The sequence below is a fragment of the Vipera berus genome (assembly GCF_964194415.1).
Source record: "Vipera berus genome assembly, chromosome: 3".
In the NCBI taxonomy this organism is placed as follows: Eukaryota; Metazoa; Chordata; class Lepidosauria; order Squamata; family Viperidae; genus Vipera; species Vipera berus.
The window spans coordinates 80,437,557-80,460,892 of NC_138204.1; the positions used below are offsets into that span (position 1 = coordinate 80,437,557).

Here is a 23,336-nt window from a genome sequence, read left to right on the forward strand (position 1 = left end):
ATATAAATAGAACTGCATGGTACCTGCTGTTACATATAACCACTGCTGCAAGATTGGTGTGGGCCCAATGTTGGAAGAGGGATGTTAGCCCACCCGACCAAGTAATAATTCAGAAAATAATGAACTGTGCGGAATCAGATCGGCTTACTGATGTTAAGGGGACGAGGGGACACAGAATATTATTTATCTTGGAGTCAATGGTACAACTGGATGTCAAAGAGAGTTGTTAATTGAACTTTATTACTTGTTATATGTAAGAATTTCTTCTTTCTTTGTGGCTATTTTCTTATATGTAATGGGACAATTTTATCTCCTCTTCGCAATGTGATGTAGACCGCTATTGACTTAATGTTTGTTTGTTACACAAATAAACAAAAAAATGCAAAAAACAAAACAAAAACCTATCAATACTTGCTTAATGAGCAGTTGCTTAGCCTGGTTCGAAATTACAGGTCCCAGAAAGAGCACTTTATAGCCTGGAAGGTTGCAAACAACTGCCCCATGCCAAGAGGACGCTCTCATATCTCTGGGAGCAGGATAAAAGAGGGCCCTTACATTTCCAGCACGCTTGGATCTCAGTAACCAAAATCCTTCTCTCTACGCTTCTGTGGAGAGCTCCCCAGAGACAGGGAGAGAAGGACCACCAGTTCCATGCCGTGGCCCCTGCCTGCCGAAACATTGTGGCCCTCAAGGTGAGATCCACCCTCACCCTCTTGGCCTTCCAAAAGAGCCTGAAAAACCTGGCTTTGCCATCTGGCTTGGGGCCAGGGGTCTCCCATTTTGAAGGTGGTTAGTAGATTAGGGGAAGATCCCATTTCCACATCAATAGTGCAAATTGTGCCTGGCAAATGTCTAGTAACCAGGGCAGATCTTTTTCTAGATACCATGCGCTTGCTGTCCTTTCTACTACTTCGCAGTTTACTTGCTTAATTTTCATCAACTGCAACTTTTGGACCACCTTCAAGGAGTAGCCCCCATATAGAAAGCATGCAGTAGTCAAGAAGGGTTTATCACTCAACACAGATAACTATTGTCAAATCTAACCAGCTCTGGAGCAGCTCCTCATCACAGTTGCTATGTGTGAATCCAGTGGCAGCTATAGATCAGGAAGGACTCCTAAATTGGGAACCAGCTCCTTCAGGGGAGGTTCAACAGCATGCCACCAATTAATAAGATGATAAACTAATCCTGAAGTTTATAGAATTGTGGTGACTTTGGCACTTGAGTTGTATGGCTGAAAATGAAAGATTCAGACTTTTCAAAACAGCCTTGTATGCAATGACAATGGGACGATCTTTAAGTAAAAAAGTGCACATGCCGTTATAAATAGTCCTTTTGAATTTTTCAATGATTCCCCATATGAAACATGAGTAAAGTAAAAACAAAGCCTTCTGCATTTGTGGGCATAATTCTTGGTCTCTCGTGGCCTAAAAAATGGTTAATCTCCAGTTTTGTGAAACAAAGAACTACTGAGTACCTCCAGTCCTAATCTAATAGCTGCTTCAGTAAAGCTTTTGCGCTCTTTCTCAAAGTTCTTCTTTTGTTCTCTGAACAACTTCCATTCTTCCTTGAGTCTCTCTTTTTCTTCCAGCAAGTAACAATCCTGTAGCAACATATTGGTATCATCATCACAGGGTGCAGTTAGCTGCTGCTGCAGACAGAATGTGAAGTACGGAAAATTCAAAAGAGGTCATTGGAAAGCTACCTCTCTGGCCACAATCAAATTATCATTAGTTGCCAGAAAAAAGTTAAATCAAATAACATTAAAAACCTAACTGGAACAAAGCAAAATGTATCACATTAAGCCAGAAGTCAGAAGAATATATAAAATGTATTTATTTATTTATTTAATTAGTTTTATATACCGCCCTATTCCCGAAGGACTCAGGGCGGTTTACAGGGCAAAGTTAAAAGACAAAATAAGAGTTAAAATAGAATTAAAATAAGATTAAATAACAATTAGTAGCCCAAAGTTTAAAAGTTTAAAAATTAAAACCCCTCAGTCCAGGCCAGATAAATCAAATAACCAAGTTTTTAGGTCCCGGCGAAACGAAAGAAGGTCGGGGGCGGTCTGGAGTTCCACAGGCAAATCGTTCCACAGGGCAGGCGCACCCACAGAGAACGCCCTTCCCCTGGGGATCACCCGCCGGCACTCACTGACCAGCGGTACCCTAAGGAGGCCCTCCCTGTGGGAGCGCACAGGACGATGGGAAATTGATGCTGGCAGCAGGTGCTCCCTAAGATAATCATCCACTTCTGTCTTCTTTGCATTGCTTGGAACTAGGCTAGATAAATGGAGAGGGCAATCCAAAAACTAAATTACTAAATAAGCCAAACCTCTACATCACAGGTGTTAAAGTCGCCACATCACATGATGTGTTGCCATGTGTCGTGACTTTTTTTTTGCATTGCCGGAGCTGGGGTGGGCCTGGCCTCTGTATGATGCAACCGGCCCGCAGACTGGCAGTTTGACACCCCTGCTCTATGTGAACACCGTTCTCCTTACAGCTCCCTTTTTACAGCTCTGTAATCCCTTAATTCGGGATAGAGTTGGGGCGTTTGAGCATTTACTGGCCGGATGTGCTTCCTGATGCCACACAGAGTTCACAGCAGATTTTTTTTCCTTTGCACCCTAGGAGAGAGAAACATTTGCCACTATCTAGGATTGAACTCTCAACCTTCTAAGTGGAAGGCGAGCGTCTTCACCATTGGGCCACCACACCGCTCATTGTTCTCCTTACAGCAAATATGAAAAAATGTTAACACTAGCCTAGTTCCAAGCAATGCAAAGAAGACAGAAGTGGATGATTCATGCAGTGTTCCTTTCTTCATCAATATATCAAAGCCAATTAAATATTTAGAATGTTAAACAAGTTTTGAAGATCACTGCTATGCCAGTTCTTAAGATATGGTTTTCTTCCATTTGTACAACTAGCAACGAGCAGGAGTTTGGTCCGATGAGCTCCTTTTATTCTTCTCATAAATTTCATCTCTTTTTTGAAACTGGTTGTCAGGACCCACCCCAATCCATGTCTTAGGAAAACAAAAACTCTCGGAGTCAGTTCTAGTCCAAAAGGAATTTTTACTAGGACATGCTTGGTTGTGCAAATACAAGACAGGACTTGGTATTGTTTTACAAATTGAAACTTTATAAAGAGTTCCCGGTTCAACCCTCCTTCCCTCAACCCCATTTGGTCAGCCCCCCATAATTTTACTTCATGTCATCCCTTTCGTGGGAAAAAGGGAACTTCAAATCTTTATGGTTATTGCCTTCTTCCTTTACAGATTCAAATGGAGACACAGGCCAGATGCCTTCTTCCCTAACCCTCCCTTTTGTTCCCCCAGTTCAAAAGGTTTCCCTTGCTCTTTGAAATAACCTAAGGCAGGCTGAATCCACATGCGCTCCTCCTTCCTCGGGAGATGGCAGAATCCATGGGGGGGGATGTTTATGAATGTGATATAAATGGATTCTGACACTGGTCCATATTTGAATGCTTACCTGCAAAAGCTGCTGTTGAGTTTTTATCATCTCCTTGCACTGTTGAATTTCCAGCTGTAGTCCTTCAACTTCCGATTCATGCTCATGCCGTGAGATTGTATCTTTATCACTCGGAGAGCCAGAATACACATGCGATACTACACATTTGAAAAAGTGCTCGATTATTTTTGGTGCATTTCTTTGCACTGCATACTATGTTCAATTAACTGGTTATTTATACGGTATATTGCACATTTACCAGCTGTGACATGGGCCTTCTTTGATATGTAGTATAGACAGTCCTCGATTTACAACCATCAATTAGTAACCAAAGTTACAGGGGCGCTGTAAAAAGGGACTTATGACCAGTTTCAACAATTACAGCCCTCCGTGGTCACCTGACAAAAATTCAGACGCTTGGCAACTGGCTTGTATTTATGACAGCTGCAGTGTCCCAGGATCAGAGGATGACCTTTTACAAAGTCAGTGGGGAAGCCAGACAACTGCGTTACTAACTTTACTGCGGTGATTCACTTAACAACTACAGCAAGAAAGATCGCAAAATGAGACAAAAGTCACTTAACAAGTGTCTTGCTTAGCAGCGGAAATTTTAGCCTCAATTATTATTGCAAGTCGTTCTTGCTTGCAGGCAAATGATATTATTCTCTGCACAGCATTATTGCTACTTTGTCATGCCATTGGTTGTAGTCAGGTAGAGGCTAAGGTACAGGTACAGGCAGTCCTTGGGTTATGACAGCAATTGGAACTGGAATTGCCATTGCTAAGAAACATGGTTGCACAGTGCAATGTCACACACTTACTGATGGCAGTTCTGGGAGTCCCAATTGTCATTATGTGAGGATCTCCTGGGTCATTAAGCAAGGACCTCACATGACCACAACTTCCAATTTCTTGCCAGCTTTCCCATAACTTTGCTTGTGAGAAGAAGGCAGGGACTACTGGAAATTATGATCACATTGTTGAGATATCAGAAGCCCTGATAGCCCCGAAAAAGTGCCGATCAGCTAGAAAGCAGCGCTGATTCTGGAGCTTCCGCTGAGCCTGACAGCCCTGCAGCTCCAGCCGTCTCTCGCTCAGGCTGACGCTGCTTCAGCTCATTCCTCTCCCCCGCTACCACTTTTCTAGGATGGCCACGTACCACCTGCCAGGTGCCAATGTACCACAGGTGGTACCCGTACCACTGGTTGAAAAGCCCTGCTTTAGATTAACAGGGCTGTTTGAAAGTAATTATGTAAAACTACCCCCAAAAATAATGGATAAGGCTTTGTCTTAAAAGAGTAGAATCAGACATGATTGTCTAGAGCAGAGGTCTGCAACCTTTCTCAGCTGGCAGACCAGAGGGAATGGGAGGGGGAAGCATTTTTTCGTGTGTACACGTACGCAAACAGGACTATGTGCAACGCAAACAAGGCGGTGCTAGCACCCATGTGACACTCACTGGTACCGCCCCGTTTTCACCATATGGCACCCCATTTGCGTAGGAGCGGTGCTAGCGTGAGTTGGGGGTGAGTACGAGCACATACGTGCGTACACTGGCCAGCCTGTTCCACGGCCTGGTGTCCAGTAGGCCACAGCCCAGTAGTGGGTCGCAGCCCACAGATTGGGGACCCGTGGCCTAGAGAACAAAGGAATAAAAAAATATGCGCTAATATCGATGGCTTCATTAAGGACTTCCAGCTATAAAAAGGGTAATTTCTGTGAAATGTTAAGCAAAGCCAAACCTTAATCATTCACAGAGATCAAATAGGAAAAAACATAAGCATGCACTATACTTATATTTAAATCAAAATTACAATAATCTTAAAGTTATATTATAATATTATTATATTATATTATATATTATAATCTTAAAGTTATATTATTTCTTTAAAGTTATATTATTTCTTTGCATTTTTTCCTAATTCATGGTTGTCATATTTAGTGTCAAGCTGACTGACATGAATTCTTTGGAAAGAAGATAATGGGAAGATTGTTGTCAAAATAAATAATTATGAAAGGAAGTAATTTCTCAAAATAAAAGTGTTTAAAACAGAAAATTCACTATAGGCTTAAGAATACAGTAAATACATATTGTGTTTCATGATTTTTCTACTTTAATAATATTTTATAACTATATTGTTGCTATCTGAAACACAATTTTCTTCCACAATTTTTATTACGCTAATATATTATGTTCCTATGGCTAAAGCCATTTTTGGTGATCACAGAATCCAGATCAAACTATATTAGCCATCTGCCTAAACAGAAATCAAGTAAATGTTGTAGGGAAAATAGATGTCACCTTGGTTATCCAGATTTTCGACATGATTTTTCAGCATTCTCCACTGTTTTCGAATGCTATTAGCAAGCTGTTCACGCACTGTTTCACAAGAAAGTTCCCACATGCCTTCTTTATTTGCTTCTCCAGAGTCTTCCTCCAAGTCTGACAGCATCTGAAAACAGATATATATATATATAAAATAAATAAATATAAATATGCACTTTAAAAATGCATCTTTAAATGCAAGAAAGTCCAAAACTCTTCATTCCAATAAAAGTTTTATTCCCTGATGTTAAGATAATTCTACTGATTTCATTTGCATTTTGTTAGGGGTATTTACTGTATGCATTTTTATTTAGAATACTACCGTTAACTTCAAAAATATGTAAATTAAAATTATAAATATATTTTAATATTAATATATCTGTATATTTACATATTAAATCAATTACAATCTTGGGAAATCTCCTTTTCTTGGCTATCTATGGGTATTCTTCATATGGCACAACTATCACCTATCATTTGATTCCTCTAATAATACTAGAATCAGTATTTCCTAAAAAAAAACAAAAAACCACTTGTGTCCTAGTCTATCACCATATTCTTACAAATTAAGCACCAGAAGAGTTGATTTTTAACCTTTGTTTTCTAACCACGAAACATTCAGAACTGATTATTTATAAAATGTTTTAGTACTCATAAACTGAGATCAACTATATTGGGCGAATGTCTTTTAAAAACCTACATTAATTACAGAATGTACATGAATTCACTAGTTACAGCAGATTGTCCTAGAGTCTGGCATCATGTCTATAATAACGTTGTTCTTTAGGTCAAAGAAAAGTACTACCTCCACCTCCTGAGTAAAGATGTAATAACACTGCATTCCTATCCTGCATAATATACTGAAAGAGACTAAAGGTAATCAACAGATGTATTAACATGATGGAAAGGATCACAGGCAGAAAAACAAAGCACCTTTGAAACAAGATCCAAGTTCCCCAGATTAGAATAATTTGTCCATCCAGAGCAAGTTATCTATGAACCACAATTGTTACTAGTTCAGTATCTCCAACACAAGACTAACCTTACATCTGTGTAATGGATAATAAAAAGGGAAATGTTACAAAATAATATAAAGTTTGGAAAACATCTATTATGAAACTACCCAGAATTCTAAGAGTGTAACTGGTTTATATTCTTTCCTCTTAAAAGAGCAATGGTCTCTTGAATGGAAACAATATTAAAACTTTTCTATTCCTCTCTTATGTTTGCATCGGGGGGGGGGAAAAACATTCCATATTATTTATTAAAGAATTTCTATAGTTGTCCAACTTGAGAGTTGACTATAGATAGCCCACAAGGGGGAAAAAAAGTCCAAAATAGAAATAGCAATCAATCATAATGCTCTGGCTCACATACATATCCTGTGTCAAAGATAGAGGATTCGATATAGAAAACATTTTATGAAGCTTACAACATATGGGGACTTGAACTTATCAATTGTGGAACTTAAAATCACACGAGGTGGGTGTTTTATTACTGTTGTTCTTAAATGAAAAATTTATACGATCTAAAGAACAATGTTTTTATCCCTCTTTTTACATTTTTTTACCTTTCTACGTAATTTTATTTTTGCATTTTTTTAATGCCTTTAAATTCCTTGTAGCCCACCCTCCTTATGCTGATCTTTGACCATAATGGAGGTTGATTTGATTTGATAATTCTTAGGGTATTTCTTTATATTTTAATAATTATATTTAAATATCATACATTAAATATTTTATGTTTATACTTAAGTTTTATCTTCAATGGTTTTGTTCCAAAAAAGTGGTACGTAAAATCCCGAAAAGCTTCAGATGTGCCCAAAAGTCAAGGTTGACTCAGCCTTCCATCCTTCCGAGGTAGGTCAAATGAGGACCCAGATTGTTGGGGGCAATTAAGCTGACTTTGTAATAATGCCGCTTGAGGGGGTGTGTGAAAGCCCTAATAAGCAGGCATATACATAGAATGAAGGCTACTGCTAAGCTTGTAAGCCGCCCTGAGTCTTCGGAGAAGGGCGGGATACAAATGGAATTAATAATAAATAATAAAATACAACCAGTGAATTCAATTCTCCCCCTTTAAAAACAAAGCAAAATTAACAGATGACAGAAGTACAGGTGGTCTCTGGCTTACGACCATAACTGAGCCCAAAATTTCTGTTGCTAAGTGAGACTGTTGTTAAATGAATTTTGCTTCATTTTATGATCTTTCTTGCCACAGCTGTTAAGGGAATCGCTGCAGTGGTTACGTTAGTAACACAACTGTTAAGTGAATCTGGCTTCCCCATTGACTTTGCTTGTCAGAAGGTCCCAAAAGGTCATCACATGATCCCATAAATATGATAACCCAGGGGTAACCTTAGCTCTTTCATGACTCGTGGACTTCAACTCCCAGAATTCCTGAGCCAGCATGGCTCAGCTTGGAAACCTCTCCCTTTCCCCTCAGCATGGCTGGCTCAGGATTTCTGGGAGTTGAAGTCCACGAGTCATAAAAGAGCCAAGGTTGCCTACCCCTGTGATAACCAGTTATCAAGCATGCACATTTTGATCACATGATCATGGGTATGCTGCAATGGTCGTATGAAAACTGGTCATAAATCACTTTTTTCAGTGACATTGTAACTTCGAACGGTCACTAAATGAACTGTTGTTAAGTGGAGGACTACCTATGCACAAGATTTAGCAACGCACAATTTTATTTTAAGCATATGCTTCACACACACTTACAGGCCCAGTGCTATCTTCAACCTTCTCTTTAGGCATCTGCTTCTGTGATGGTAGCAAAGAAATTATCTCCTTTTTCATTTGTTGAAGTAACTTTTTCAGTTCAGCATTTTCAACTAGGAGCTGTTTCTGGCGCTGTTCGTACTCATTTAAGAGAGTTTTGAACATTTCTTCTTCATTTCTGAAAAAAAAAACCTCTTAAAGTAACTTAATATGAAATACAGTAGCAAGCAAAAAAAAGAACATTTTACTGGCCAACTCACTTAGCTTCAGTTTTCCCAGTTCTCCAGGCACCTCTCTTGCCATCAATTCTGCCGACATAATTTAAAATATCGATAGCTATAACAAGAAAAGAATTTAAAAAAACAATGTCTTAAAGATCTTTAATAAAAATTAACTTGTCACGAGGAAGAGCTGAGCTGATTTACTGCTAAATTTGTAATCCAAAATTAAACCAAAATCGCATCTCCTCTGTAAATACTTTCATTTCTCGCCTTCTCAGAAGCTTCCTCTATCTGTTTCATAGGATCAAGCTTTTTTTAAACAAAGCCAATGCTATTTCATTTAGAAATATATTTCTACACACAGTGATATTATGAGTAAATAGATGGATAAATAAGTAAATGTAAAGCGCCAGATCCCATTTTGTTTTAGAGGAATTAGGTTTAGAATCAAGCTAACCCACAGCATCTAAGATACTATAGGATCTACTGTTGGCTGGGATTTATCATGCATTTTGTTCTGTATACCTATTTGTCCTTAATGATAAATAACTTCTTTGGCACACATTCCCAAAGAAGTTTCCCATCTTTTATCCATCAGTGTATTTTTGCTACTCTTTGCATGCTTTTAACAGATCACTCAACATCACATTAAAATATGAAGCAGAAGCAAACATCCGTATCACCATTTTTACCATAATAAATGATTATACCTATTTTTTTATCCTTTTTACTCATCAGGAGTTGATGAAACCGCTCTTTTAGCTTGTTATATTCTCGTTCTTTCCTCTTCATATCATGATTATATTGGGATGCTCGACTTGACACAATATTCTGTAGCTTCTGGGTCTAAAATACATACATTTAAAGAAAAGTGCATGGTTTAGAAACCCCAAGCAATTCACATTTATATCAGAGGTCTAGCCACAAAAATATCCACTAAGAGATAATAATAATTCTTTAAGAGTGTCATCAAGATAGGATAATTTCAGTAACTCTTGTAGGCTGCTTCAGATCAGGAAACTATTTGTAATGATCAAGAATGTCTCCATTCTCGTACTTTCAGAAGGATAACTACAAGGATTTTTCTGTTCTTGATTCTTTGAACTGTTGATCCTGCTCTTTCCCCCAAAATAAAGACACATCAGTCACAATGCTTCCATCTTGCCAATAACTGAGCTCCTAAAGAACAACTATATAAAATTAAACAGGTGCAGGTTTTGCTAGAGGAACTTGCACATATATTTCGCCTAGGTAAGTCTGAGGACCATAGAAAGAACACTGGAATTCTTTTTATTTGTATGTTTGCTGCTATCCCTCTGCACTTCCAGATAGATATCAGATGCAACATTTCACAGAACACATTAGAGGCTGTCAGGTTTTTCCCCTTCTTGTTCTTGCCAAAATTGAAATAAATAGACATGTAAAATCCCCCCAAAAGATGCTTTGCAGAATTTTCTGCAGGAAATAAAGCACTTCGCCTCAATTGTTGACGTTGCCTTGCTTTCTAAAGTCGGGGACAGTTTCTGAAACATCTGAGAGTGGCAAAGTACATAGCTGCTTGTCCATTTAACAGAAATAACTTGTTTCCATTCACATATGATTTAATTTATTTTATTTTATTCCCATTTATATCCTGCCCTTCTCCAAAGACTCAGGGTGGCTTACAATCTAAAGCACAAATCAATGTGCTTAGCAATAGCCTTCATTCTATGTATATGCCTATTTATTAGGGCTTTCGGCCTCCCCAAGAGGCATTATTACAAAGTCAGCTTATTGCCCCCAACAATCTGGGTCCTCATTTTACCTACCTCGGAAGGATGGAAGGCTGAGTCAACCTTGAGCCTGGTGGGACTCGAACCTGCACTAATTGCAGGCAGCTGGTGTTACTTAAGGAGGGATTAGCCCACTGCTCCACCAAGGCTCTTGCCACACAACTCTTCTGAAGGTTTTGCACAGCACTGATTCTTTCTATTTCTTTGGAAACATGCAAAGGACAAATTCTAGCATAGGAGTCCCCAACCCCTGGGCCATGGCCCACTACTGGGACTTGAGCAGTTTGGAACCAGACTGTGAAAGTGGCTGGTGAGCCATGTGCATCCCACTTGCATAAGCAGAGGATGAGCACATGTGCCTCAGTTGCACAAGCAAGTGCCCGCAGCTCGCATAAATGGAGCTGTGCATGCGTACCCATGCCCACCACTCGTGTGGAACCATCCCCTCTTCTCCGCTTCCCCCACCCCAGCCACTGGTCTGCAAAACCAGAAAGGTTGGGGAACTCTGTTCTAGCACAAAGACTGGGCTTACACATGGAGGTAAGCAATGGTTTGTTAAGCAAAGTTCACTAAATATATCATTTTTAGTTTCTCAGCATCAGAGAATACGGAGAATATGAATCCGCTGGACAAAATAACCATGTAATCACAATGGATGCTACAAACTAAAGTTCCATAGGATGACAAAGTTCTAAAACGAACAACTAGGAATATTTACAAAACTCACCCAGTCCACCAATAAGTTCAATAATTTTGCCACAGACGTACATGTTAACTAACCTCATCTTTTTCATTCTTTAGTAACTGGTGAAGATTCCTGTTCTTACACTGAAGTTGCCTATCCCTTTCCTGAAGTCCAACAATTTCTCTTCTAGAGGATTCCAGCTGCTCCTAGTAAAAAGCAAAATTGTTACCTAAAATTTACTACAGATGAAAAATGTCTTGAGATTTCAAACCAACAGGAAACAAGGGCTTTTCTATTTAAAAAAAGATATTAGGGGAAAATTGAAATATATTGTGTACGTTCACAGGTATTTACAACTGGTCACTTTCAAAGTTATGACAGACCCATCCAAAAGTTACTAACACCCGATTCCTGAGAGCTAGGCACACTCCTGTGACCACATTTTGGGTACTTGGCGACCAACCTGCATTTACAGCTGTTTGCAGTGTCCCAGTCATGTGATCACAATTTATGTTTTTGCTGAAAACTAGCCTTTCCTTCGGATTTTCAGCAAAAATATCCCATAGCAAAGAATGTGTTCGCTTTATAACTTTTGCAAAAAAAAAAAAGGCTGTTTACTTGGGTCAGTTACGTAATGACCCGTTTTATAACTGTCACAATTTCTGACTCTTAAGAGACAGGCTCTCCATTATAGTTATAAGTCAAGACTATCCGTAACTATTTGGAGTATAAAACTGAAAGTACAGCTTACTCACTGACCACTATTTACTTTAAAATGTTTTTAACTTTTACTGCTGTTTGTTATTTCAGTTAGTTTGATTTGCATGCTGCATTTTCTTTAAGAGCTCAAGACAGCATAGAGAACAGTGTTCCCTCTAAACCAACATCAAACACCACTGCACAAGATTCAAGCTCCCAAAAAACTGACCCAGAACTTCACAAATGTGAACAGATGGTGGGGGGAGGGGGCAAGTCAATGAGGAAAGGGCCACTGTTGGAACCAGTGGTATTGAGGCTGCCAAAATGCACTGCAACCCATCTCCACATTCTGTTAGAATTGAAATCTGAAGTTTTTCTTTTTCATTGCAAGAGACTAACTCCCAGCTGAACAAGCCCTAAAGGAAGAATCTAATTTTGCCTGCAACTCCAGAAGCATGAAGAGTCAATAACTGGGCTAAAGCTGCTGCAGGCAATCTTTCCTTTAAGCCACTTCCTAGCCCAGGGCTGCCCAGGCCAAGCCCAACAGCTGCTTACAACAGATAATTGCACTAGCAATAGTTATATACCACTTCATAGTGCTTGACAGCCCTCTCTAAGTGCTTTACAGAGTCAGCGTATTGCCCCCAACAATCTGGGTCCTCCTTTTACTAACCTCAGAAGGATGGAAGGCTGAGTCAACCTTGAGCAGGTGAGAATCAAACTGCTGGCAGTTGGCAGAATTAGTCTGCAATACTGCATTCTAATCACTGAGCCACCACAGTTCTTGACTTCCACATCTGCTTCTCTGCCTTAGAAGGAACACTGACACCATTCCTTCCTCCCTGCCCCCCAACATTCTTCCCTGCCCCCCAACACCTCTGTGAGATAGACTGGACTGAGCAAGAGTGTTCAGTCTCCCAGTGAGCTTCCACGGTGGTTAGGAGAATGGGATGCATCTCCCGCGTACCAATCTAATCACTATACACCATACCATGCTGGCTCTCTGCCAAGTGGAACTACAAGTTGCTCGTATTTTTTCTCTTTAGAAAAAAAAAACCAAGGAGCAAGCAGAAACACAATACTAATCAACACAGTGTTCAAAGAAAAATCAAATAATCTGATATTTCTTTTCCATTCAGAAGGCGAAAGAAAGGCAAGGGTCAGAATGCACGTTCTGCCTCGTGAAAACTTTCCTCCTATTTCTGGATCTGCGTTGCTATCATAATCAGTAATGTCTGCTACCTCTAATCTTTTTTTAAGAAATCATTCCATGGAATCTTGAAAACTAAGAGTTGGCCAAGAGTTGGACATCTTGACCCTTTCACCTGTTCGCAGTTTCTCTTCCTCAAACCCTGTCCATTCACCTGAGGGATGCATTAGTAATTGGCTGAAATTAAGCTGCAATTAAACTAGCTCAGGGGTAGGCAACCTTGGCTCTTTTATGACTCGTAGACTTCAACTCCCAGAATTCCTGAGCCAGCTGGCTCAGGAAATCTGGGAGTTGAAGTCCACGAGTCATAAAAGAGCCAAGGTTGCCTACCCCTGAACTAGCTCCTTTACAGTTAATCTTTGGCTATTCGTAAACCAAAAACTAGCTACTATATATACAATATTATCATAATATATATTATTGAATATTATGTTTAATATTCATATACCGGTATTATTATATTAATACCGTATGAACATATATATTAATTCAATACTGCATATTCAATGAAGTGAGGTAGCTCATGTGATCAGGACGCTGGGTTGGAAGTTAGCAAGCTCCAGCTCCATGACGGGCACGTGAAAGTAGCTCCCACGGGCAACAGTGATATCACTGGCTAATCCCTTCAACCCAGAAGTTTCTTACATGGTGCCTCCAACACAAAAGGGATGGGATATATTCAATGTAATTATTCATCCAGAAAAAGAAAACAAGGAACAAACACAAATGCAAACTTCGGCATTAAGTAGCAGTTTTGGAAGCACTATAGAATAATCTATGGGATCGCCAGGAGTCAAACATGACTTGAGGGCCCATAATCAGTCAATATAATAATCGCACAAGTTACATTTTTCTACATATATCTAAGCAAGTGTTTATCAGTCTAGATGAGGTACACACTATTTTCTAAGTTTCTGCATTCATTAAACATTTTATACATCCTAATAAAATCAGACCTTCCCTCCCAAACAATTCGAATTATAGAAGTCAAAAGAGTACAGATAGTTCTTGAGTTATGTCTACACTTGGGTCAGCATTTCTGTTCCTAACAAAGTATTTGTTAAGTTTGTTATGACCTTTTTATGAACAAAGCAGTTATTAAGTGAATCATACAGTCATTAAGTAAATCTAGCTTCCCCCATGGACTTTCTTAAGAGGCTAGCTGGGAAGGTCACAGATGACAGTCGCATGACCCTAGGATGCTGCAACCATTATAAATGCCTGCTGGCTGCTAAGCACCCAAATTCTGATCATGTGACTACGGGGAAAATATGACAGTTTTAAGTGTGAAGGTCGGTCACATATCCCTTTTTTCAGTGCCACGGCAATTCAAATCGCCACTAAATAGATGGCTGTAAGTTGAGGACTACCGGTAAGAACATTTCTCCGACACTGCAAAAAGTTCACAGGCAAGTACCGTATTATTTCTAGACTCTTTCTAGAAATAATCTGATTTAAAACACTCAGCTGAGCTGCAGTTTTTAACTGTTGAACATTTTCAAAGACAACGAATGCCCTGGTCTAATTTCTGTGTGCAAAAGATTGAATTGCACATATTATAAAGGGCCAAAGATGATATAGCATTTATGTTCAAATATTTCTTCACAATCTGTTAACACCTTTAGAAAGTAAGATTAGAGCATGTCCACATATTAAAAAGGGGTATCGTAACACAGAATGTTACCTTTAATTTAATGTAGCTGTTTTGCAGGTGGTCCATATCACTGCCCAGTTTCAGATGCTGGGTTTCTGTTTCTTCCTGAGCACGTAGTGTTTTACGCTGCATCAGCAGGAGCTCATTCATACAGTTTAATACAGAAACTATGCTTACTTCTTTGCCTCTGGAATCAGTGTAAAGTGATGGGAAGCCAAGTGTGGTCAATTCCTACAACAGATACAGTATTTTTAAATCAATCTCAGACAGTGGTAAAATCTGAACTCTTATCACCAATTTCTGGGACTGAAGCTGCAAGGGTGGGTATCCCTCAGGAGAGCTTCTCGGTAATAAAACATTTTTTTACCTTGTTAAGATAGGAGAGGCTTTGTTCAATATTCTCTTCTGTGCAGAGGACGCTGAAAAAGCTGTGCATGCTTTTAGACGGAGGCAGTGCCGAGTTTTGCACTTGAGGCACACTTAAGCTTGAGGGAGACATATTTCTGGATGAGGTACACCAAGTAATATTATTATCTGGGGAAGGAAAAAGTCCAAGAAGTCATACACCAATAAAGAAGAATCATGGCTTAGCGAGCAACAATATGAGAGCTAGACTTGGCTCTCAAACCTGGCTTGAAGGTATTTTAAATAACCTTCAAGGTAAAAAAAGGTTATTCACAAATACCTTCAAACCAAGTTTGAGAGCCAAGTCTACCTCTCAACTTGTTGCTCACTAAGCCATGACTGTTTAAATTGCAGAAAAATGAGGGAAAGGCTACAATATTATTAACATACCAATCTTTATTAAGAAAGCTATTATCGAAACAAGTCTACGTCTGTGGCAATTTCGCTTTGATAGAGAAATCTGCATCTGATTAAATAACTATACTAGCATTCCAATTCGTAGGTCAATGTGCTGTTTCTTCCAGCTGTATGCTTTTCCATATTGTAATACTTTAGCACAACACATGGAAAACATTAGATTTATCACTGGCTAGTCAATGAAAATATATGAAAATTTGTGACAGGTCTGCAAAGGCTGGTTTTACAGCAAAGCGAATTATAAGCCATGGTATCATTCTGCATTCCCATTTGAAATGTTACATACATTACACACAAATGTCCAGAGTATTAGCTTAGGAATGGCAAAAATATGTGAATGCTATTAAGTCCTTTCCATTAAACCCAGGACCTATGCGGTGCTTTGGATTCAATTCCAAAAAGATATTTTGGAGTTTAAGATTTAAAGGTGTCCTGTGCAGTTGTGACTAACTCCGATTTTCAGCCAAGGGAACCTGCATTGATGAGAGATGTTTCCATCATCATGTGGCCAACACGAAAATATGGAATACGGTAAACTGCCCACTGAAGCGGTACTTATTTAACTTCTCGGATTCTCATGCTTTCGAACTGCTAGATTGGCAGGAGCTGGGGCGAGTAATGGGAGCTCACCCCATTGAGAGGCACTCGGGGCTCAAACTCAGCTTTCCAGCTGACAAGCTCAGCATCTTAACCACCAAGACGTCACGCCCCCTCATTTTGGAGTGCAGGTTGGCATTAACACTAACTTCAAGTAGCTCATGGTTCTCCCGGGATTGTTTGTGACCTCACACACACCCATTTTCTTCATAACACTTCATGTTATGAATTCATAACACTGCTCAGTCCTATTCTTTGTTTCACCCCATCTGATTCAGATGTCCTGAATTTGGGGCAGAGTACAAATCAAATAAATAAATAATCCTAAATTTTTCACTTATTTTTTGGTTTACCTGAAGACGGCTCTGCCACAGTTACACTGCTCCAATCTCCCATAGCAACTAACACATCTAGGAAGCCTCATTAATCAGCAGAGGACCATTATGATTACTGTGAGTTATGCTTCCTATGTCAGCATCGCCTAAAACAGCAAAAAAAGTTTAAAATTAATGAAACTATTTAAACCAAACCTGAGCACAAGCAGACCTAGAAGACATCCTGCTTGGTTAAAACACACTTTGCCTTTTCAGATTTGACATTTATATGGTTACCCATCTGACAAAAAATTTGGATTCATACTCCCCAATGTTTACACATAGATAAATAAAATAGGACATTTTGCTCGAATGTGATAAGGCAAATGTGTGTTTTAAAAATTATAACTGGGTTGAATTAACTGGATAACATTTTTGCTGGGCTGCCAAGGATAATGGAGGCTGATGTAATGATGTACCAATGTTTCCTGATCTAGGGAAGAAAACCTCAGAGACCTCCACCATAGCAAGAGCCTATTGATACCTAGCCCTGAATTGGATACATTGCCTTCCTGGCAGTGTTTTTACAAGAAAACTTCTGTAAGCAGTATAAGACATTTTTAAGTTGAAAGTACAACAGTACTTTGTAATTTCATATTGTTCAACTATTGAAGTACACCGTACATAAAAATCATGCAAGCATATTTATATTAAATATCATAAAAAATTATCTTGGAGGTGCCACCAGATTCTTTTGATATTTTACCTGACTTTTTATGCTCATTATACTTAAACATTAGTTTCAAAATATACATGGAGAGAAGAAAAACTGCTACATATATATATATATATATATATATATATATATATATATATATATATATATATATATATATATATATATATATATATATATATATATATATATATATATATATATATATATATATATACATATATATACATATATACATATATATATACATATATACATATATATATATACATATATATATATATATATATATGTATATATATATATATATATGTATATATATGTGTGTATATATATATATGTATATATATATATATGTGTGTGTATATATATATATATATATATGTATATGTATATATATGTATATATATATATATATATATGTTAGAGGAACTAACAGCCACATGCTTCTCCCAGAAGAAGGAAGCTAAAGCCTGATGATGACGGATGGGACTCCGTCGAAACGTTGCGCCCACACCTTTAGTTCTACGCGGGGAAAAACCCGAAAAACCAAGGATCCATATATATATATATATATATATATATATATATATATATATATATATATATATATATATATATATATATATATATATATATATATATATATATATATATATATATATATATATATATATATATATATATATATATATATATATATATATATATATATATATATATATATATATATATATATATATATATATATATATATATATATATATATATATATATATATATATATATATATAATGTTTCAAATGTTAACTATTTAGATTACCTTGCTAGGCCCCAAACATGGGGCAAATCTTTATTTCCTGTTTTCAGCCTATCTTGAAGGCTATCAAACAGGCAGTAGTCACACCGGACAATTCATATATTTGTGTAAATTACTAACAAAGAATTAAAGGGAAACTGAGATGCATTTCTGACTCCTTATAGCTGACTGAGGACGACTAAGGAGTCAGAAATGCATCTCAGTTTCCCTTTAATTCTTTGTTAGTAATTTACACAAATATATATATATATATATATATATATATATATATATATATATATATATATATATATATATATATATATATCACTTTGTTAGCTGAGAAGCAAGGGAGATATGTGTTAAATACTTGTTAACTATTTAGATTACCTTGCTAGGCCCCTAGCTTGTGGCCTAGAGGTAAAAACAACTGCCTAATGTGCAATCAGCCCAGGTTCGAATCTCAGAAGGGTATGGCTGACTGATGAAAACAAATAAGTTTGAAATGCATATCAGTCTCCCTTTAATTCTTTGTTAGCAATCTAAAAAATTTACACAAATATGAGCTGTCACTGTTGTGACTACTGCCTGTCGATGGCCTTCGGTTAGGCTGAAACAGGAAATAAAGATTTGTCCCATGTTTGGGGCCTAGCAAGGTAATCTAAATAGTTAACAAGCATTTTATATATATATATATATTCTGAGGTTTTCGCGGGTGTGTGTTTGTATGTAGATCTTTGGTCATTCGGGTTTTTCCCCACGTAGAATTGGAGCTATCAGGGCGACGTTTCGACGAAATCCCATCCGTCATCCTCAGGCTGGTGGCTTCAGCTTCGTTCTTCTGGGAGAAGTGTGTGGTAGTGGCTGTTGTTTCTTCTTTTTTAAACTGCCAGAGGGGTGTGGTCTGTGGGTGGGGGGTTAGCTGTGTTCTGATTGGGTGGGAGTGTGTTTTGAATGGGGGCTGTGTTCTGCTTGGGTGGGGATGTGTTTTGAGTGGAAGGGCTGGTCTCAGCTGCCAGCCTTAGACCTGAACTGGTGAGTTGTGCTGCTTTTGTTCGGCTCCGTGTTTGTGGTGGTGCCATGTTTTTATAGTGGGTGTCAGTTTGCTTATTGTGTGGTTTGGAGGGGTTTAAAGTGGCTGATGTTGCAGCTGTAGTTAGGTTCCTGTTTTGTGGTTGTGTGTCGTTATCGTTGTGGGTTCGGATTTGCTTTTTGAATGGTTGTGTGGTGGTGATGTCATGTGATGTTATCATGAGTTTGGGTCTGGTATCGTTCTTGGTGGTTGGGACTCGTCTGTCAATCAAGGCGGGTTTCCAAATGGCTGGTAGGCGAAAGGTATCATCTCGTTTGTTCATGCTGTGGGGGCGTTTTTCTATCTCGATGGCTTCTCTGATTATTCTGTTGTTAAAATGTTCAATTTTGGCGATAGTTTTAGTTTTTTTTAAATCAATTTCATGACCTATGGCTTTGAAGTGTTGGAACAGGGATGAAGTTTGTTCTCCCTTTCTGAGTGAGTTCCTGTGCTCCTTGGTTTTCTAACCCAATTATGTCTTTGGGGTTTCTTAGGATGGTGGATATTTTTCTGTCTGTGTAGAATGCTGTTTTGATGTTGTGTTTTTGGAGGATCTTGCTGATTCTGTCTGTGGTCCCTTTTAAGTATGGGAGGAGGGCTTTGCCATTTTCTTGTTCTCTGTCTTGGGTTTTTGTGGGTGTCTCTCTTCGGATTAAGTTGGTAATCACGTTTCTTTGGAATCCGTTGGCTGTTAGTACATTAGTGAGAGTGTGTAGTTCGGTTTTTAGGTGTTGTTCGTCAGCTAGGTGTTTTGTTCTGGAGATGAGTGTCTTGGCTACGGAGTTGATCTTTGCTGGGTGTATGTATATACATACATACATACACATACATACATACATATATATATATATATATATATATATATATATATATATATATATATATATATATATATATATGCTCGATTTTCAAAGCTGGAAAGAAAAACTTAACCACAGATTCTAAATTAGATTAAATAATGTTGTCACAATCATTTCTGGTGCCTTAATTCATTCTGCTGCTGTCAAATCAATTTCACATGGAAATGGTTTACAATTCCATGCAGCAGCAATTCCATGTGGCAAGAACATCACACACAAACTTCAGAACTCACTTCTTCATCTGGTTAGATACTCATCCAGATCAGGTTCAAAAGAATTAATATCACTAACTATACATAGCATTTCAATTCTTACATGCCAAGATTTGTCTCATTTTACCTCCTCATCCCTAATATTCTTAATATGATAAATTTCTTATTATCATAATATTTATATGATAAATGTAAGAGGCAGTGCTTGGTCTAGCTATGTTAAATCAGTTATCCATTCTTTGTCAATAGAATCTGAAGAGAAATATATATTTTAAGATAATGCAAAATTAATTCTAAGTTAGAAAACACCTGCTTCTCTACAGTTTAGTCATGTCCAAAATTATCTATTCAACATAACTGCTTCATATTTCATCATTTTTATACAGATTATAATTATAAAAAATTCTGTACAAGTTGGTTTAATTACCATCTTGTTTATATATTCTGATAGTGTTGCACGTCGTTGAAATTTAATATATACATAAGGCGCACTTTCAAGAGCACATTCAGATTACACCATATGGGTGCAGCAACACCCAAAAAGGGAGATATTTGTCCAAGATTTATATAAACTCAGTTATCTTTTTGCAATAGAGTCATACTGCTGTCCAAAAGACAGCAAAGTATTCTACCAATGATGAAACAAGGCATTCAAATCAAAATATCACTAGAAAATTGATACTGGACTCTTTTGTATTCACGTCTAATCTTCATATCTGACTTTAGTGCAAGAATGTCTATTTTACTAGTCCCTCAAAAAATACTACATAACAAGAAACACCAACTGTTGCAAGAAAAATTCTTGCAACAAGAATTTGTAAAAGTGTAAACCCTTCGGTAAGCAAGCAATCCATTGTACAGAATGTTCTAAACCAGGTGGAACAAAATCAGTTTTGTGAATGGGAATTTAAAAGACCCCAGAAGCCATTCAAGTGTACATAGTTTTACATCTAATATTTAAGAATTCTAATATTTTACACTTGCTTTCTAAATATACTAAACAGGATATTTTCATGCATGCTTATGTATAAACTAAGCACAGTGAAGGATGTAGAAGACCTGCAAAAAGAATTTTTTCCCAAATTGGAGGAAATTAACTTTTCCTAACTTGTGTGCTCTAGAATGAATTAGAGTACAATTAAAATATTCTACAAGAACTGCAGAACCATTTTCATTTATTTTCCAATACTGGAAACAATTCTCCCACTGAGTTAAAAAGAATAGTTCCCTCCATTAAGAGGCAACATTGCAAAAGAAAAACAACTGGTTTTAAGAATCTTGCCACTGTTGTAGCAGGTTCTTTTCAAAGCAATACCAATAATTTTGTAACAGACATTATACTGGGATGGAACAGCCAAAAAGTATAGACATCTGATGCCATTCCTTTTTGTAATGATTACAAGAACCCTGAACACACTTTGGGGAGGGGAAAAAAAACTATGCTTCCTAACAAACATAATACAAGGTTGAAAAAAAGCAACCTGTAACTTCACTGAATGTCCTCATTAGTCACGAAAAAATAGTTTACTCAGCCTTCCCAAATCTCAGCCTTCGGGCGACTTAAACTGCTGATCTCAACAAGGCATATCCGGGAGGCGCGGATTGGGGAAAAGCTGATACAACACAAAGCAATACTTTTTAAAAAAAATAATAATCAATTTGAATGGAGCAAATTCCAAATTGTCTGTTCTCTGTGCATCAAGCAGAGAATCCATCCGGAGAGAGCATTTGGAAACTGGGCAGCTGGAGCAACTAGCTCTAAAAAGAAACAATGGTTGGAAACTGATCAGAGAGAGAAGCAATCTGGAATTAAGGAGAAACTTCCTAAGAGTGAGGACAATTAAACCAGTGGCCCCCAGAAATCGTGGGTGCTCCATCACTGGAGATTTTTAAGAGGAGAATGGACAGTCACTTGTCTGAAATGGTTCTCCGGCTCGAGCAGGGGGCTGGACTAGAAGACCTCCAAGGTCCCTTCCAACTATTCTATTCTATTCTATTCTATTCTATTCTATTCTATTCTATTCTATTCTATTCTATTCTATTCTATTCTATTCTATTCTATTCTATTCGTTACGTCGTCATCTTCTCAGGCGACTTCAAGTGATTTATCATCCACGGAACATACATCACCCATAGAGCTTCCGACGCCGCGGCTTATCAAAATCCCGTCGTCCCCCCCCCCCCCGACCGGCAGGTTCACAGGTTCGTTGCAGGCAGCGGAGCTTCCCGAATGCGCGCGCACCGCTCCGACCTTGCCGTGGGTCCCTCCCGCCCCCGCACCGCCACCGCACCGCCCCCGCCTGCCTCCAAAGCTTCCCTGCCCGACGCGTGTTCGTTCGTGCTCCCTTCATGTGCACCTTTTGCACCCCAGAAATAAATATGTGGAAGGGCGGGGGGTGGGTGGTGGGTGGGGAGAGAGAAGCCGCCTTAAACGGAGAGGATCACTTTAATTCAGACGGAGGAAGCAGGCTGCGGTCCGCACGCGGGACCCTCTCGCCCCTCCCCATTTTTCCCCCCGACTTCGACGCGAACGCTCTCGCTCGCGCTCCGCAATACGACTACCCGTTTTCCCAGCCTGCACCACCCCGCCAGCATGCTTTCCCCTCGGCGTGCCGCGGCAGCCAGCAGCCCCCCAACACCCTGACGCAAGCGCGCGCGCGCGCCCGGCTCCCTCCCTCCCCCCCTCCCTCTCTCTCCCTCCCTCCCTCCCTCTCTCTCTCTCTCTCTCTCTCCCGCCCCCCCGCCCGCACCGCGTCGTGCAGAGCTGAAGCCCAGACCTGCTCCAGGAGACCCGGGAGGGTGGGACATTCCACCGCCTTCTCTCTCGGGGTTGGGCAGCGGCTGCCCGTCCTTTAGTGGACATGCCTCTGGCACTTCCCACCTGCTGCACAGAAGGGCGGGGCGGCCGGGCTCCGTCCGGACAGGCCAGCCGGCTTCGGGTTCCCAATTGCAGCTGCTCGCCCCGCTTTCCGCCGCTGCCCCCGCTCCGCCAACCGACCCGGCCCCTCCCTCCCGCTCGCTGGCTGGCTCGCGCGCGCGGCTCGCGGCCTTGGGCGCAAAACCCGCCTTCTCTTCCCCCCCCCACGCGGCACCCCGATTGGCCCAGCGGTTGCTAGGAGACCTTTCAACAAGGGGCCTGGGAGACGCTGCAGC

The 23,336-nt window shown here is 39.2% G+C and overlaps 1 protein-coding gene across 3 annotated transcripts in view; it reads right to left on the reverse strand.

Annotated features, from left to right (window-relative positions):
• Positions 1 to 23,103, reverse strand: part of SSX2IP (SSX family member 2 interacting protein) — a 31,840-nt gene extending 8,737 nt beyond the window's left edge. For 2 of the 3 annotated variants that reach the window (XM_081322400.1, XM_081322402.1), the window contains exons 1-11: positions 23,065 to 23,103; positions 16,544 to 16,671; positions 15,139 to 15,305; positions 14,802 to 15,002; positions 11,304 to 11,414; positions 9,462 to 9,597; positions 8,791 to 8,866; positions 8,531 to 8,708; positions 5,781 to 5,931; positions 3,500 to 3,636; positions 1,478 to 1,651 (exon numbers count right to left, since the gene is read on the reverse strand). In XM_081322400.1, coding sequence (XP_081178526.1) covers positions 1,478 to 1,651; positions 3,500 to 3,636; positions 5,781 to 5,931; positions 8,531 to 8,708; positions 8,791 to 8,866; positions 9,462 to 9,597; positions 11,304 to 11,414; positions 14,802 to 15,002; positions 15,139 to 15,305; positions 16,544 to 16,586 — 1,374 coding nt within the window. In that variant the 5' untranslated portion in view covers positions 16,587 to 16,671; positions 23,065 to 23,103. The remainder of the gene's footprint in view (positions 1 to 1,477; positions 1,652 to 3,499; positions 3,637 to 5,780; positions 5,932 to 8,530; positions 8,709 to 8,790; positions 8,867 to 9,461; positions 9,598 to 11,303; positions 11,415 to 14,801; positions 15,003 to 15,138; positions 15,306 to 16,543; positions 16,672 to 23,064) is intronic. The other variant, XM_081322401.1, reaches the window with a different exon arrangement.
• Between the last annotated feature and the right edge of the window lie 233 nt (positions 23,104 to 23,336).